The 16,378-nt window shown below is 44.6% G+C and overlaps 1 protein-coding gene across 2 annotated transcripts in view; it reads left to right on the top strand.

Moving 5' to 3' along the window:
- The window catches only part of CAPN9 (calpain 9), a 28,204-nt gene extending 19,591 nt beyond the window's left edge, over positions 1-8,613 (top strand). For both annotated transcript variants that reach the window (XM_009329188.1, XM_009329189.1), the window contains 8 exons: positions 234-314; positions 816-873; positions 1,453-1,517; positions 3,907-3,975; positions 5,383-5,461; positions 6,137-6,253; positions 7,278-7,336; positions 8,170-8,613. In XM_009329188.1, the coding sequence (XP_009327463.1) occupies positions 234-314; positions 816-873; positions 1,453-1,517; positions 3,907-3,975; positions 5,383-5,461; positions 6,137-6,253; positions 7,278-7,336; positions 8,170-8,196 (555 nt within the window). In that variant the 3' untranslated portion in view covers positions 8,197-8,613. The remainder of the gene's footprint in view (positions 1-233; positions 315-815; positions 874-1,452; positions 1,518-3,906; positions 3,976-5,382; positions 5,462-6,136; positions 6,254-7,277; positions 7,337-8,169) is intronic.
- The last annotated feature ends 7,765 nt before the right edge of the window (positions 8,614-16,378 follow it).

Here is a 16,378-nt window from a genome sequence, read left to right on the forward strand (position 1 = left end):
GACATAGCCAAGGCAATGGCACACTACACAATTGCCCAGGCAAAGGAAATGAGGGGGTGAGACTCCCCTCGGGCAGCTAGATGGTTGGAAGGCCTCAGGTCTAGCAACGTTCAGGAGCATGTGTACCCTTATTTTAAGATGTACTATGGTCCCCTGATGCACAGAGGGGCTATGTGCAGGAGAAATGTCATGTTTTGCAATTCTTAAAATGACTTGGTTAGTTGATGTTGCAGCCTCTCAACCCAACCCCAAGCCCACAAGAAACTGAAGAAGAAAAGCTGTTCTGGGCACTCTTTGAGCAGATTTCAGGAAAGGTGAGTGCAAAACCGTTGTGGGTCATAGCAAGATGTAGAAAGAGGGGAGACACTTCTGCTCCCACCTAGGGCCAGGTGAAACAAAAATGACGTTATTTTGGGAGGAGTATGCTTAGTTGTAGTGTGTTGTTTGGGCACCAGATGTCACCATGCCTTATGTCTAGATGGAGAAGGGTGCAGTCCCTTGTGAGCAAGCAGGAGGATCAAAGCTAGAGCTCAAGCTCTGAGGGAGCTTACCTGGTTCAGTGTCCAGCTGTAGTTTATTTTTCTTCGAATCAATGGTTCCCACTTGAGATCTCCTTCAGACAGCCTTATGCACAGCAGCACTCCTGCGTTTTGCCAGCCCTTTAGTTTTTAACCTTTTCTGGGTTTTGTATGGTTCTCTTCTCCTGAGTTGCAATAAAGTACAGATGGGTGATGTTTGTGTTTTCTGAGGTTTTTGGTATGTCTGATTACAGAAACATTCAAGTAACAGATGCTGCACTTTTTTTTTTACTTTAGGACATGGAGATAGCTGCAGAAGAACTCAAATATGTTCTGAATGCTGTATTAAAAGAAAGTAAGTGCTGATAACCTCTAAGTTAAGGGCTGTAGACCTTTATAAAAGCTGCCATTAAACTCACTTACAAACAGAAAAACAAAGGCTGTGTTACGACTCCTGCCTGGTGTCCTCTAGCCAGCCAGGGCAGAGCCAGGAAAACATCTGGTCCATGATCTAACCACAAGCTTGCCCTGCCTCCAGCATTATCCATGTCATCCATCCAGAGGCCAGCTCTCCATTGCACTACTGCTCTGCTGTGGAGAGACAGGCACTGGGCTGGGACTTGTAAGACCTGGACGCAGTTCATGACCCTGCTACAAGCCCTTTGTACAATGGGAAACCTGTCGCTCTCTGAACCTCATCTCCTGATTTTCGAAACAAGGACAGTATTTCCTGTCATGTTGTCAGTAAATACCCTTTCTGTGTGGACTGTGACTTCTCTATAGTGAGGGCTGTCTTCATCTTCCAGTTCACAGGTCCTCCCAAAATGAGGACTAAGAGCCAGCTATCTCTGCATATGAAATCCTATTTTCTACTTTCAGTTTATAAAAGGTAGATTTGCCCAATAACTTCTTTCTTATTATTGTCCTCTTTCAGCAAAGAACATAAAATTCAAGAACTTAAGTCTCATTTCATGCCGAAATATCATTTCTCTTATGGATGTATCCTTTCAAATAAGTGCTTGTGAGGCTAAATGAATACTGAATATAATTGTCCATAGCATTACCTGTCATGGATATCAGAGATAGATGTGGTAATGTCATGGCAGAGCACTACCCAAAGAAAAAAAAAAAATGAAAGTTGTATCCTAATTTTTATTTTAGAAATTTAGGGTTAGGACCTTCAAGACAGACCATTTTCTACTGCAGACCTAGAGGCAGATGCTTTAATGTTGAGCACTTTTAAAAGTAAATCTCGAATTACATCTGTATAGAACAGTGCATTTTTCAAGCTGTGGTTTATTTGAAAAAGGCCTGGAAGAGATAACTCAAGAAAAGTCTGTTGTCTGGAGGGTTAAATTCACCAGGGTTGTGCATGCAAGTTATGGGTCAGAAATTAAGGATCAGCAGAGTGTTGAAAATTACTGGTATCAAAGCTGTGGTTTTTTTGACAACCAGACTAAAAGCTGGAAAATCTGGTCTTTCAGCTAGATCCTGGAACTCCAGGAAGCAGACATGTGGGTGAGAGTTATCTGTCCAAATTTAGGCATTTGTGGTGTAGGTGTCTACATCTAAGCTAGCTTTCCAGACTTCCTTTGTAGATAGTGAAAAGGGTGGTGTAATTATGCTTGTTCTGGATGTGCCTAACTGTGAGGGAGCCTAAATGACTGCTCAGACATTAAGTGAGATGAATCACAGCCCTGGTACTTCCCCACCGGATTCATCCTTTGCAATGTTCTCGTGCCTGTTGAGTTTGCTTAGCATGGCTTCTCCTCAGGTAGAGCTGTTTTTTGCAGTATGCTTTCCTGATAGACAATTTTGTTACATGTGAGACAAAACAGATACAGTCCTAACAAGGCAAGTATCTAACATTTGGGTTATGTCTTGCTTGTTCAGCTGAGAAGTTCTTACTTTTTGCTTCTGTTGCTCCAGACCAATGCAGAGGTAACATCCTCTCAAACATTTCTAACAGAAAACAAAACCAGACAAAACTTTATCCTGTTAAAGCTGTGTCCATAATGTTAAAATTCAGTGCAGATCAGTCACAATGCATATGCAATGAGAAACAGGGGACCAGGCCTAAATTTCCTCCCTTAAAAACCAAGCTTCAGTAGGGAGCTGATCCATGTTCACATCTCATCCTTACATGGTATTGGGTCAGAGCCAGGGTCTGCACTTGTCCCAGGAGCATGCCAGCAGTCCTAGGTTTACTATTTAGGATATAACTAAATAGTTTCCATGATTTGCAATGCTTCCAAGCAAATCTCTGCATAGTTTGGAATAAATGGGGAGACATCTCTTCCTCTGCTTTGGAAGCACAAGGAACGCAGACACAACCATCCCACTCTGGACATGGTATTTGGAGCACAATGGGGGAGCAAAATGACACAAATGCAAACCCGAGTCAATGCTAGCAGAGTCCCTTCCGTGTCATATGCCACCAAATTCCCTGGCTACAGTCACCATGCAGTGGCACGGCGCGGGGGCAAAGTTCTACATGATTCCAGGAAGAAGAACCTGGCTGGGTAAAAAGACAGACTTTTTGCAGGACTGATAACGTCCTTTGGGATCTGTGGGTGCCCTCAGCAATGTCACCAGTGTAGGCGCTTAAATAACGGCAGGCATTAGCTAGACCCCACTTGGCATGTTTTGACCATTGTGAACTCTCGCTGAGCTAGCGTCCATCCGAGCAAGGGCTTTGTCCTGACAAGTAAGATGGAAAGGGGAAGGGGAGTGGGCCCTTTCCTTATTTAGCATTTCAGAGTAAGTGCCCCATCCTGCAAGTGAGCTGTATTTGGGCAACATCAGTAACTCAGTATTAAATAAGTATTAAGACCCTCACACTTCAAGCAGAGGGAAGGCCAGGCAGATCTAATCACTGCCTCTCAGAACTGCTATACAGACATTTTTTTCAGACCATAAGGACCAGATTTTGCCAGCCTCACCCCGCAATACCCATTAATTTTTGGTTAAGCCGTTGCAACAAACCCTGGTCTCTAGACAAAAATACTGAATAGCACATTGGTTGACTAACTCCTTCGAGTACAGTAGCAATTTGTTTTAATCGGGTAATTTAATTCTCTGAATCATCTATATGCCATTTACATCCAAAGCTGTTCTTGCCTTAGAACAATCTGTCTTTCTTTCTCCCGTGGAGCCTGCATTGCTCAGCTGTGTTTTTATATCACATAATGTTCCCCAAGTATCACAGCCACAGCCATGACTGTAACTGCTCGAGCTGTACCTCATGAGAAATCCCAGTATCAGTTTCAGCAGCACCATAGACTTTCCAGGCAACCTAATATTTTCTGCTTAAAGGACCAGCGCTGATAAATTCAACAGAATTTGGACCTTCATGTAACAAATCCTTTTCCTTAATTCAGATTACCAGACCAGTGGCAATGGGAAACTGGAATTTAGTGAGTTCAAAGTTTTCTGGGAAAAAATGAAGAAATGGATAGTAGGTGACATTATTCATTGTATTTGTTTTCTCCATTTCATTAGCTATTTCCTGCATAGTTTATTATGTATGCGCAGACAAAAATGGAGACAGGAGTGTTTACAAGCCATGAATTTTAACTCAAAACAAATGTTTTAAAAGTATGGGGGCTTGTTTTGGATAGTCAAAGGCATTCTTAGCTTTCCATGATGCTAAACCATAATGGTTTTCTGGAAATAACAGAGATTTTTGTAAGCAAATCAACTATGTTTGGGATAAAGAATGCAACGGGCACTAATAAGCAAGCCAATCAAAATGAAACTTAAGGAGTTTCCATTACTGCTGTTGAACAGAAGAAGAAAGTGATGATTCATGACTAGGAGGAAACAATCATTTCCTAAGTCACTGCATTTCCATTATTGATCTCTCAGGAGTCAACTGTACTGAAGTCTGGGAAAGTGTTGCTTCTAATTTTAAACACATTTCCCTGCCACTGTATATGGCAGTAAGAATAAGCAGGCTTGCAGAGTCAGGCCACAGACTGAATATTCAAATAAAGACATCATAATTGTTTCCTCATGGTCATTAATAGTTTCTTCTGAATTCATGCTTCACCCAAGCATTCAAAATATGCAGTTCTCCACTTCTCGTCTAGCCCATCGGAAATGGCAAACACTTTTTCTGGGTACTAATGCCACATCTCTTTTAACAAAGGACGCATTGTTTTTTAACAAGGGGGCTTGAGAAATCCTTGTATCCTGTAGGAAGATTTGCATGTATATTTGCTGGAAAATTTTAAGCTGAATGAGACGACAGCTCTAAATAACTCATATTCCAAGGGAGAGTCGTGTTTGTCGTCTCATTAAAAGGATGGAATTTAACTCCAGCTTAATAATTATTTAAGATTAGGTCAAAATTCAAACCATTTGTACCAGTTCTCTTGGTTGTACCATGAATGTGGCTGTTTAGATCTTTTATACCTAGAAGCAAATGAGTAAGTGACAATCTTAACTTCATCTTAAACAATTTGTCTCTAGCCCTCACAATTATAGAGAAAAACATAAAAAGAGATTAAGAGAACGCATCAGCTAAGAGTTAAAAGACAAAGAACAATACATCCTTCCCAGATAAAATAACTTTTTAAAAAATCATGGAATTTTTTATGAAGAGCAGCTCATTATTTTTGAATGCTTGGGTTTGGCAGTACTTGTTTAAGTTTCACAACAACCTATTCATATGACAAAGAGAATTGGGACCCAGATTTCCCCCTCAGTTACAAAATCAGACTGGATCTAGACCAAAATCTTGTCAGCTTTCTTAAATGCTTATGCTATGCAGTTAGAGATAAATACCTTGCCTTTCGATGCCATATCTGTGCTCCCTTTCATATGCAAATACTGACCTTGCCATGTGCTCCTTTCATAACAGAATATCTTTCTTCAATTTGATTTTGATAAATCTGGCTCCATGTCCTCCTATGAGCTTCGCAGTGCTCTGAAAGCTGCAGGTAAGACAGGCACTGCATTTTATCTGGGAAACCTGTTGGGCAGATCAGCTGTGGGTGAAGAGGGCTGCAACCAATTACGCAGGCCGGGTGACCCTGAACAGAGAGGAGGTCTAAACCCCAGAGAGGACCTGGGCACCTAGAGAGGACATTGAGTGGACTCATTTTGCCCGAGGTATCCCCAGCCCTGCAGGGCAGTCAGTCAGAGCAATCTTTACATTTTTATTGAGCTCTGTTAAAGTCAACAGGGCTGCCTCATGTGCAGGGTTAGACCCTGAAACAAATCACTTCAGAGTCCATCTCCACTCAAAGGTTAGAGGAACAGTAAGCTGTTTGTTATGAAGAGCAGTCAGTGCATTTGTATTTCATCACAAGTTATTTTTATTCAAGCACCTAGTTTTGCAGAAATCCCTACAAATTTCAAGGAGACAGAACGGTCCTTCATACATCAAAAAGTGCGTGGACTAGAAACTACAGAGACTGCAAAATTTCCTGTTCAGAGTTTGTTATTTATTGCAAGCTTAAAGAACTTTGTGGTCAGATCACTTTCTGGATGGATGTGTGCCACAGAGTATCCTCCCATTAACTGGTTTTCAAGATTAGTTTGTAGAGATCTGCAGATTCCTCCCTGGCCTACGAGGATGCTCACTTTTCTTTTGTGCGTGTGTCTTCGGGAAGGTTACCAACTCAACAACTACCTGCTGCAACTGATTGTCCTCCGATACGCTGACGAACAGTTCCAGATTGAATTTGATGATTTTCTGAACTGCTTAATTCGCTTAGAGAATGCAAGTCGTGAGTATCTTCTTCCTCTGGAATTTCTTCCCCTTTGAAAAAAAAAGTTCTACTTTCGGCTGTGGTTGAGCATATTGCACAATATCTGAGATCAAGTGTGTACATGGCTAACAGTAAAGAGCTGTGTTTAACATTTGCTTTTAGGATGGCTTTTCTCCTGTAAAGTGAAAAATGTTCTCCTGCTAATGGAAAATTTCCCCATGTGAATAGAGCCTGCTTCATAAACTCTGCAGCAATGTAGAAGGCATGTGAAGAATGCTGGCAATGTCCATGTTATAGCTTTTCTTGTGGCTCAGCAATGAGCTTAATTTGGGATCACAGAAGTTCAAGGTTCAAATATTGCTTGTGCCTCATGCAAAGAGATAATTGGCATGCGCTTGGGCAGGTATCTCCTGTACATTTTACATAACTTGTCCACTTTTGGCTGAAGATACGGTTCTCTGTACATCGGGGCACCCTAGGTCTCAGTTCATTTGTGTGCAGGGTCACTATCGCTCCAGAGCAGCAGTAGTACAGATAGGTGAAATGCCGGGATAAACGATCATTAGTGTGGCTCCAAAATCAAATCAAATGCAATTCACTCTATGAGAAGAAAAATCAACTTTCTTGACAGATTTTTTTTTTGGTTTGTTCTTCTTTTTACTTTCTGGTTTGATCTGTGGTATTAGAAGTATTAAACTACTGAGAGAGAAAAGTTAAATAAGATATATAAAGAAATGCAAATTGCTTGGCTTCATTATGGAGCATCATCCAAATTCAACTGTTTAGCACACCCAGGACACCCTCTTCCAGTCAAGTCCTGAAGTGAGACTTGCACAAAGGCCTTAAGTGAGCAAGACATTTCCTCTTGCAAGACTTCATTTTGTCAGAACAGCTACCACCACCAAGCAATCCTAAGCGATCCGCCTTTGCGCCAGGCCCTCCCTCTCCTTGGCACGGCCACCCATCGTTGTGGGATGGGGAGCTTATGTATGAATATGAATGAGGTGTATTTATAGCGCCTGTGTCCTGTTTTTCATTTCAGGAGTATTCCAAGCACTGAGTGTGAAAAACAAGGAGTTCATTAACCTGAATATAGGCGAGGTATGAGCACAGCTTCATAAACACTGACAAAATAATGGGGCTTCTCTAGAGCTTTGTCCTCTTGTAAGAACCGGAGTATTTCTGCATGACACTTCAGGTGACATCTATGTCCATAAGAGTGCAGGGGGCATCTGCCATAGGTTTCAGCAGGGCTGGGATTTTACAGCGCACGCACTGATTACATCTCCTCCGCGCTATTTCCTTTCTTCCTTGCCCTGTGGCATATTGACAGCTTCTCATCCCGCTTTCTAGACTCTCTGCTTTTTCCTTCCTCAGGTGCCAGCTCTCGATGGGGGAAAGGGAAAGCAGCAGACGAGGACGGGGGCGTCTTTCACTCTCCCTGAATCCCCCAAGAGTTCAGATCAGCCTCTCCTGTGCATGTCCATCATCTGCTTCTCACACTGCTCAGCACAGGCTTCTTATTTTCTTGTGCTCTCTTTGTCTCCCTGTTGCATATGTGGGTTGTCTCTCATTTTACACTAACCCAAAGCTTCCTGGGGCAAGGCACAATGAAATCCTTGGCACAACAAACATGGGAGCCCGTGTGGACTGCTGGGATGCAAACAAAATCACTGCTGTTATTGGCATCTAGTGCTTCAAGAGCTCTGCTTCCTTCCCTCCAAACACAGAAGTAAATGCTGGCTAAGGTCTCTCCTTAGTGACAGGACATAAAAGCCTAGTGAACGAAGGTCCTCTTCCCTGCATGGGGGTCAATTCAGAGCAAGGCATTGCTTTCTGCTTTTGAACATCTCTCTTTCATTTGGGGAAAGGGAGGGGGAGGGAGAAGGGCTGGAAATCATTTATTGTAAAGTTGGTCTTTCTTCTGATATTAGTTTATCAACCTGGCAATGAACATCTGAAGAAGTCTGACTTGGATGCCGGGAGTTTCTTGCGACATTGCTGCCCAGACTTCTGCCCCAACAGCTGATGTCCCCTTCACATGCAAACTTTAACAGGAGATTTTGTGCAGAGGAACATGCATGCTGCCCACCCTTTCTGGTCTCCAGCCCTGTTGATAAGTTCAACAGTCAGATCACATTTTGTTTTTTGTTTTGGTAAAGCCTGATACTGGATCTGTTACTGTGAGAGGCATTTGGATGGGGCAACACATGCCTCTCAAGCAGACTGAAACCGATGTCCACGAGTGACCACAGGTTTTTATGACATAGGATTGTATTTAGTTTCAGCACAGCAAGACTACAGTAATTAAAAGTCTTTATTGCTGCTTGGCCACAGATTACTGTAAGGTGCTTTTGAAAAATATAAGGTTGTGTAAAACTTCGTTCAGTTTGGAATTTATTTCCAGGCATGCTGTATGGCTACATAACAAGTCCCCTGTCATAGCCACATGAATTGCAGCCTGGTGGACTGCAAACAAAGGAAGACTAGGGAATGTATAGATGAAAAATCATCCTTGAATATTTATGACAGAGGTCCCTGGTCCAGGCTTCCTTAAAAGGATGCTTAAGCTGAGGTTTGCCATTCATCACAGATTTAATTTAGGGGAAAATTGTTGCATCTCACCTTCCCTTAGTCCTTCCTTTGCTTCCTAGCAAAGTTTCTCTGCTACACACTTCGCTCTCTGGCCAGATCATGTCCGACAAGCCAATCTCTGCAGGGTTGCACACAGCTTGCCTTCATCTTCAGAGAAACACGTGGCCCCCAAGACAGTGAGCTCTTGTGTGGGGCCATTTTCTTCCAGGCATTCCAAGATTGTGTCCCACACCGGCCATGTTCCAGAAGAGCAACTATAATCATTTTAGATGAATAAAATGTACCCATTGGTAAGGCCCTGATCTCTGCAGCTATTGCTATTTTGCATCTGTGACTTACACAGTATTATTCAAGTGACGTGGGTAGCCAATGCTGACTTAAAAAATAACAGTAATAGCAGCCAGGGACTTAAGAGGTCTTCATAGGATTTGTTTCCATGATTATCTTCATAACTTATGTCTATTTTATAAGGAACCAACTGTCTGGATTTGTTTTCTAAAACCTTTCTTGCAGTGAAACAAATGGCCCTAGAATAGCCTTGCATTCCCTACTGTCCAGGATCACTGAGACAGCCAGGGTTTTGTTTTTTCTAGATTTAGACCTAATGAGCAATTCTGGAAGGAAAATCAAGCTGCAGTAAAGGTGAAGCTCAAACAATGAAAAAACATAGGGTTCATGATGTTTGAAATACCCACTTTCTTTTTTTCTAACAATTATAGTCTTGTAACTATGCAGAAAAGGCTCTGGAGCTAATTGGAAGCTAAGCAAAAGCTAATGGTTGCAGTATTTGATTAACCGAGGTACTCAGCCCCATGAGGTGTATTGATTTTCAGATGTGCTGATTGTATGCCCTTTTGACAGCACTGGAGGCAGCTGTCTAAATTTGTGAAAGTTTGGATTAAAATCTAGACTGTCCTATAAACATTCAGCCACATACTTGAAACAAAAAATCACAGATCCTTAATTGGTTCATTGTGCAAGCTTAGATGTGGATACAAATTTGTTGTAATATAGCATCGTTCACAAGCTATGCAGAAGAAAAGAGATGTCTCAATGCCCAGCATTGCCAGTGTAGGTTTCTGTTCTTCTACACAGAGCTGGGAATGTCTTGGTGGAATCAGGATTGATATAAGAAAGTGATAAATATTGAGGTGGGAGCAATGGGGCACAGGTAAAAATCCCCTCTGCATTTAAAAGAAAATTCATGCATTTAAGAAAAAAACACCCTGAGGTGTTTTCTGCCCACTCACAGCAGTTGCCTGCTCACTGTATCACAAGGAATTTGAGAGCTAACATCTGAGCCCTTTACAAGTCAAGCCTCTTTCCTGGCCAGCCAGCTCGCTGCAGAGAGCCAAGTCCCCGTCCTACCTTGGGGTTTACACAACACCCATAGCCACCGCAGAGGTGCGTGTAAGGGGAGTTAAGCACAAGAAAACCTGTACATACGCCTGGGCTAGCCCATGGCCACCCAGAGTCTGTTGCAGCACAGTCCCTATCTCACCACTTTGGCTGTAAGGATATTATGGGTGCCTGTGCAGAAAGCCTTGCTAAAATCAAGGTGAAGAACAGCAGCTGCTCCCCCTTGTCCTATACGCTAGACCATTTTCTTTCTGCATTGGAGTAAGGCCCACCTTAAAAAAGGAAGTAAGTGTGTGTGAAGGTGGAGGATTGTATAATCCCTGGGAAGGTTTTTTTCCATTCTGCTATTATACTACTCATGTGAGTGACTGAGTGGGCGAGTGAGAGACGTTTGACTTCACAGCCCTATCCGATTATGATAGTCCTTCTCAGCACTGCACCTGCCCGGTGTTTGAACAGGAGGGCAACTCAATGCCCAGAAGCAGGGGTTTGGGCTTGCTGGTCTTCTCTTTTAATCAGGGATCTTGATTTTAAAGCTAGACCTTGCTGCCTTCTCTGACATGAGATGTAGGTATGTTTGGCTCTGTACCGTTACAGGAGCTATGGCAAATCACTTAGGATGCTCTGAAAGCTGTGTGAGCAGTACATTCCCTAATGTGGTACACACAGACCTTGTTAGCAAGAACTGGCTCATGCTGGGAGCCCTGCCTGTCTGCTAATAGCAACATTAATGGGGAACATGAGAAGCATTTTTCATAATTACAGTACTGGAAAAAACTAAAAATTGCTTAGCTAGAGGGTTGCAATCTGAGCATGCTCTCCCACTCACTCACAGAACCAAAAATCTCTCTCTAAAACCTGCTGCTAAAGCCTCAGGCCAGATGTTAACAGGGGCCGGCTGCTGCCCTGGTGCTGGTTGCCTCTCCTCTGCTCCCCTGTGCCCTCTCAGCAGCCTCAGCTCCCCAAAATGTTGGGCATTGCTCAGAGACATGGCACGTTTCTGAGTTTAAAGGAACAACATCAACTCAAGGCGTAAGCCTTTTGAGAGGGGATTCATTTGGAGTTTGTCGTAAGCTCCGCCACCTCCACCATCCTAACCACCCTGATGGTAGATTTGGCAATGGTGTCTTCCTGTCTTGAAGAAGGATTCCTGCCCAACCTGTTGCTGAGGCCAGAAGGGATATAGTTAGTGAAAACTACCACGAAGGTCTGCCATAAAAATGTAAAGAAACTGAAAAATAGTGAAATTGCATTCTGCCATTTCTCCCTGCAAACAGAGACAGAAACCCTCAATAAACATTTTGGGCACAAGTGTGGGCAAAAATATCCCATGCTTCTTTGAAAAGCTCCCAGGGAGTGGCTCAGCAATTCTGAGTCTTTGGCAGCAATACTTGCCTCAGAAAATCGTATTTTTTTCACAGGCCTATTTGAATCCCCGTTAGGTTTTTTGGGGGCCCGCAAACTCATGTGTTAGCACAGGGGGTGCATGAGACATTGTAGGGGTGGAGAGGGTGGGAAAGAAAAAAAGTGAAGTCTAGCCATCCCGCTGCTGGCAAAGCCTCCATATTGTGGTGCTGTGGCGTCAGGCAGGAGAGATGCTAGAAGTGATGTGGTGGTTCACCCCATTTATAACAGTTGTGGTTGCTTCTAGTCATGAAAATTAAATATTTGTGAACAGATACCGAGTTATCTAAATAATTTTCATTTCAACTGCATCATCTCCCCACTTCTCCCCCACCTCTCCCCTGAAATATTTGAGTCTTCGTGCTTTTTGACTCGTGGCAGCATATGTTTTGGAAGCACATCAGAGTGCTGAGGGCAGTTTATAATGTTCCCAGTAAGGCTGGAACTTCAACATTTTTAAAATTAATTACAAATACTTGCTGTTTGAGGTAAACACACAAGCTCTCAGCAATTGCCAGCAACTATCTTTTGCACGTCAACCACTTATAAGGGCAAGTGTGTTATAAACTGCTCTCCTAAAAACTCTAATTAATTTTCATCCCTTGCCCTTTGCGGGGCCCTTCAAGGGAAGTCAGCTCTGTTGAGCAGGGTTTGGCCTCCTGGGTAGCCTGGATACCTCTTTGAGTGCAATCCACAGAGGCAGAGGGGTCAAACAGGGCAAGGATAGCAGCAGGCACTAGTCACATGCCTGTTCTTCTTCTGGCCCAAAGAATATATAGGTATAACTCTTCATCACCATTTTTTCTTGTTTTTTATTTAAAATGCCCTGAACCAAAGTAAGACAGTGTATTCATCCCCATCTCCCCCAAATACATAGTCAGGAATGGTGAATATTTTCATTTTCAGGTACTCCACAAGAATACTCCAGGTGTACTTTTTTTCCTGGTATTTCAGAGAGGAAAAAGCATTTATCCACTCAGACCCAGCAAGGCATCATGATCGAGTGTCCATGTTTCACCCGCCCCCGGGGTGCCACCTGCTCTGCGGGCAGCCAGGGCTGGGGGGGACCTGCCTGCATGCCTTGCCTGTGGTGCAGCATTTGCCATGCATGAGGGCCAAATTCTGTCGCACCTTTGGGACAGCCCACCGTGGGGGTCAGGGACAGGGATGCGGGTCCCCCCATGAGCACCGCATGGCCACCTCGCCTGGCAGACAACCCCCCCCAGGGACACAGCCTGGCCCCTGCCCTGTTAAGGAGGGCACTGCCAGCATTTTGTGACAATTTTATCCAGTTGCTAAGCAGCTGGGTCCCAGGGACACAAATATAGTGAAAACAAACTGCCCCGAGGGAAAACGGCTGCGCTGCTCTGGGAGGGCACTCCCCTCTTCGGACCCTGTGTCTTCCTCTCCTCTCCTTGCTCCGGCGCGCACGGTTTTGTGGGGCCGTGCCAGGGTCTGTCCCAGGACCTGAGCGAGGGTGATTGCATGTGCAAGGCTTTGGAAAGGGGCTCTGACAGCCAGGGTCCAAGCTGAGCTGTCTTCCCTGCTTGAGGGGGTGGCAGCCCACGCCTGCCTGCGGAAGGCTGAGGGCACAGACCTGGCTCTTCCAGCCCCGCCAAGCTGTGGCTGTGGCTGTGCAGGGCAGCATTAAGCACCACTGGGGCCAGAGAGCAAAGCTGAGTCCAATTCTCCAGCCCAGCACTCAGGACACCCACCGCCAGGATGCAGTGTCTGCTCTTCTCGATGGTTAAGTGTTTTACAGCAAGTGTTCTCCTTGTCTGACCAGCAGAACCAGCAAATCATACTTTTAAATACTTATATACTCCCTCCACCATCCCCGACCTCTCAAAGCACTACTTTGTTTCAGTGCAAAGCAGAGTAGCTCCAGCATAGGAAGCTGAGAAGACCCCTACCACCACACCACGGTGTCTCATAGCCCAGTGGTTAGAGCAGAAGCAGGAGATCTGGGCTCAAAACCCATCAGCAATTCAAATATTATTTACCTTTCTCCAGTTTCTTCTAGTTGGTAGACACTTGGCCTTTCCGCATCAGTTTAATACCCAAATCAAAGGCTGTCAGCCATCCAGGAATTAATCTGTGGGACCTTTAGGAAGACGCATCCTTTTCGTGCAGCATGCAAGAGTGGTTGCGCCATACCTCAGCAGGGCATTTTAGGACACAATACTGTGTAGCAAAACCATTTATTGTACAAGGGGGCACCAACACAAGTCTTCAGGGATGCAGCCACATTGCATAACAACCCCCTTGGTCATCCAGCAGCAGGCTGCCAGGACGGGCATCTCAGCATCTGCTCCGTCTTGAAAACAGATTATCTGGTGCCACGGAGAATGGATTTACCATGACTGATCTCATTCATTTCCTAGAGGACACGCCAAGTGACTGAAATAGAAATGGGGTCAGCAATTAATAGAGTAGCTCTCAGTCATTGTCACCATATGTTGATACGATGATGGCTGGTTTACATATTTACCTGATAAATAGCTTACTGAAAGTTTTAGCAGGACACAAGTCAAGGAGAGTCGAGACAACACTCGAGGGGCCGTTGTACAGAAACTGCCAACCTCACAGATTTCTTCTCCAGCGTGAAAGCATGCATAAATATTTCTCCTGTTTTAGGGAGGGTTTCTTCATGTCACTAGGGAAAGGAGAGTGGATGAGTTGCAATCAATCAGCTGCAGCCTCAGCTCAGCTTTCTGCCCCACCAGGCTCAGCTGAAGACTGTCTGACTTTATTCCTCACAAGGACATCATATATCCTCTATTTTCTTGAACTGGGGTAGGCAAACATCTGAGCACAAGAAACAGAAGTTGAGAAGTGTCTTTATGAAGGTGCCACAATGGCAGTGATCCAAGCTGTGTCCTACGCTGGAGCCAGGAGCTCTGGGACATCTTTGGTACTGCTGCCACAAGGGCTGTTTCAGTTTCTGATCCTTTTAATAAGTCCAACTTCCTCTGCAGCTCATGGGTAATACCTCTCCAGCAGAACCCATGGCGCTCTTTGAGAGAGATGTTATTCCTTCCCAAGGCAGGAAATTTCAAGCTTGTCAAAGCACTTTTCTGAGCCAACAAGAGCTACAGTAGAAAAATTTTGATCAAAAACAGGTGCACGGCTGGCTGGCCAGCTGAAAAAGAGTCACAGTGCAGTTTGCATAACCCCTGGGGGAAAGACATGTACTCAGTGTGAGGAAAAGAAAATGAGCGCTGGGTTGAGTGTGACATGGTGAGCCTGCGGGGAGCCGGGGAGCGACGGCTCCCTCAGCACTCGCACTGCAGTCCACAAACATTTCGTTGCAAGTCTGGCTTAACTGGGTGGCGATCCAGTTTGCCTAGCCCAGCAGGGAGCAAATGTGCTGCTCCCTTCTGCCACTGCGATGGAAGCCTGTGAGCCATAAACAGCCACAATGGTCCTGGGTTTAAGCCTTGGGAACCAGAAGCAAAGGCTCCATCCCCACCCTGAAGGGCCTGAGGAGAAGAGACCTGTTTGTCAGGGGGGCTGAGGGTCCCACAGAGCCCACTGATGTCAAGGAATGATGGATGGGACAAGTCCTTCTGGGAAAAGGAGGCCATCTGTATGCAGTTTCTGGGGATGGGACACCTGTCTTCATTATTTTAGCCTATAAAGACCTCCAGTAAAACCATTCAACCTGATTAGTCAAACACCTATGGATGGTGTTGGAAAGAAACTTTCCCAATTGTGTATAAACCTTGCATTCAAGCTGACCTCATGCTCTTCCAGGCATATCCTAGAGGGCAGCCGTCTAACTTCTGCACTGCCTAAAAACAGATGCCTATTTGGGCGTAAAAAACCCTCTCGTGGTGTCAAAGCCCATTTGAAGAGTTGTGCACACAGAGCGGCTTTGCTGCCAGGATGCAGCCACGTTGCACCCCAAATGCCCCGATGAGGATGGCAGCAGGGGCTGGGTAGGCAGCGGCTGGACCCCTCTGCTGTCGGTGGATGCAGGGATGTACCCACAACACCCAAGGCACAGGGACAATATGCCTGCGTAAGGTGAACGTGGCCCCGTCCTTATGTCCCTCCATAGACCACAGCAAATTTCTCCAGCAAGTTGCCATCACCATGCAACACCTGAGACCTAAGACAGCCCAGGAGGCACCAAACAAGGTACCTCTGCCCTGGTTACGGTGGAAAGACACGGCCCATGATTGGGACTCACTGAAAAGATGCTCAGTGCCTCATGTGGGGCAGAAATCACTTCACTGCTGCTCAGAATTTCAATCTGCATTAGAAAGGCGCCTTCCTTTCTGGCAGCCTTTACGGTTGCGCTGTCAGTGCCACAGAATTTCACCTTCTCCAGAAGCCCCTGAGAAAGTGAGAATTGCCAGCTTTTTTACTGGAAGCTTCAGCTTTTATGATTACAGAGAATATCTAGAAAATGGCATTTGAGCAGGCCTTAAAGGTTCAGAAACCAGAATACAAATAAAGATCAATTCCAATTTATTATTTTTTGAAGTCTAAACCCTGTTGATAATTTTAGTGGCCCTAACTCATGGCTTGTGAATGCTTTGATATGTTGTTACTGCTCCTGACATGAAATAACCCTACACTGGCTTTGTTTACAGGCAGGGATTTTCTTCCCTAATAAATGATTGAAAGTGTTCAGACAATTAAGTCTCCAGAGTTGTTAATTTAGTAGTTACCCTGATCACTAACAATCAGCTTTTGGAAAACATTAATACCAAACTACCACAAGAGTGGGAATTAGTGGTTTAAAGACCTTTGAAGGCCTAACATTAGTTTTTTAAT

The sequence above is a fragment of the Pygoscelis adeliae genome, unplaced genomic scaffold, assembly GCF_000699105.1.
Source record: "Pygoscelis adeliae isolate BGI_AS28 unplaced genomic scaffold, ASM69910v1 Scaffold77, whole genome shotgun sequence".
Taxonomy (NCBI): domain Eukaryota; kingdom Metazoa; phylum Chordata; class Aves; order Sphenisciformes; family Spheniscidae; genus Pygoscelis; species Pygoscelis adeliae.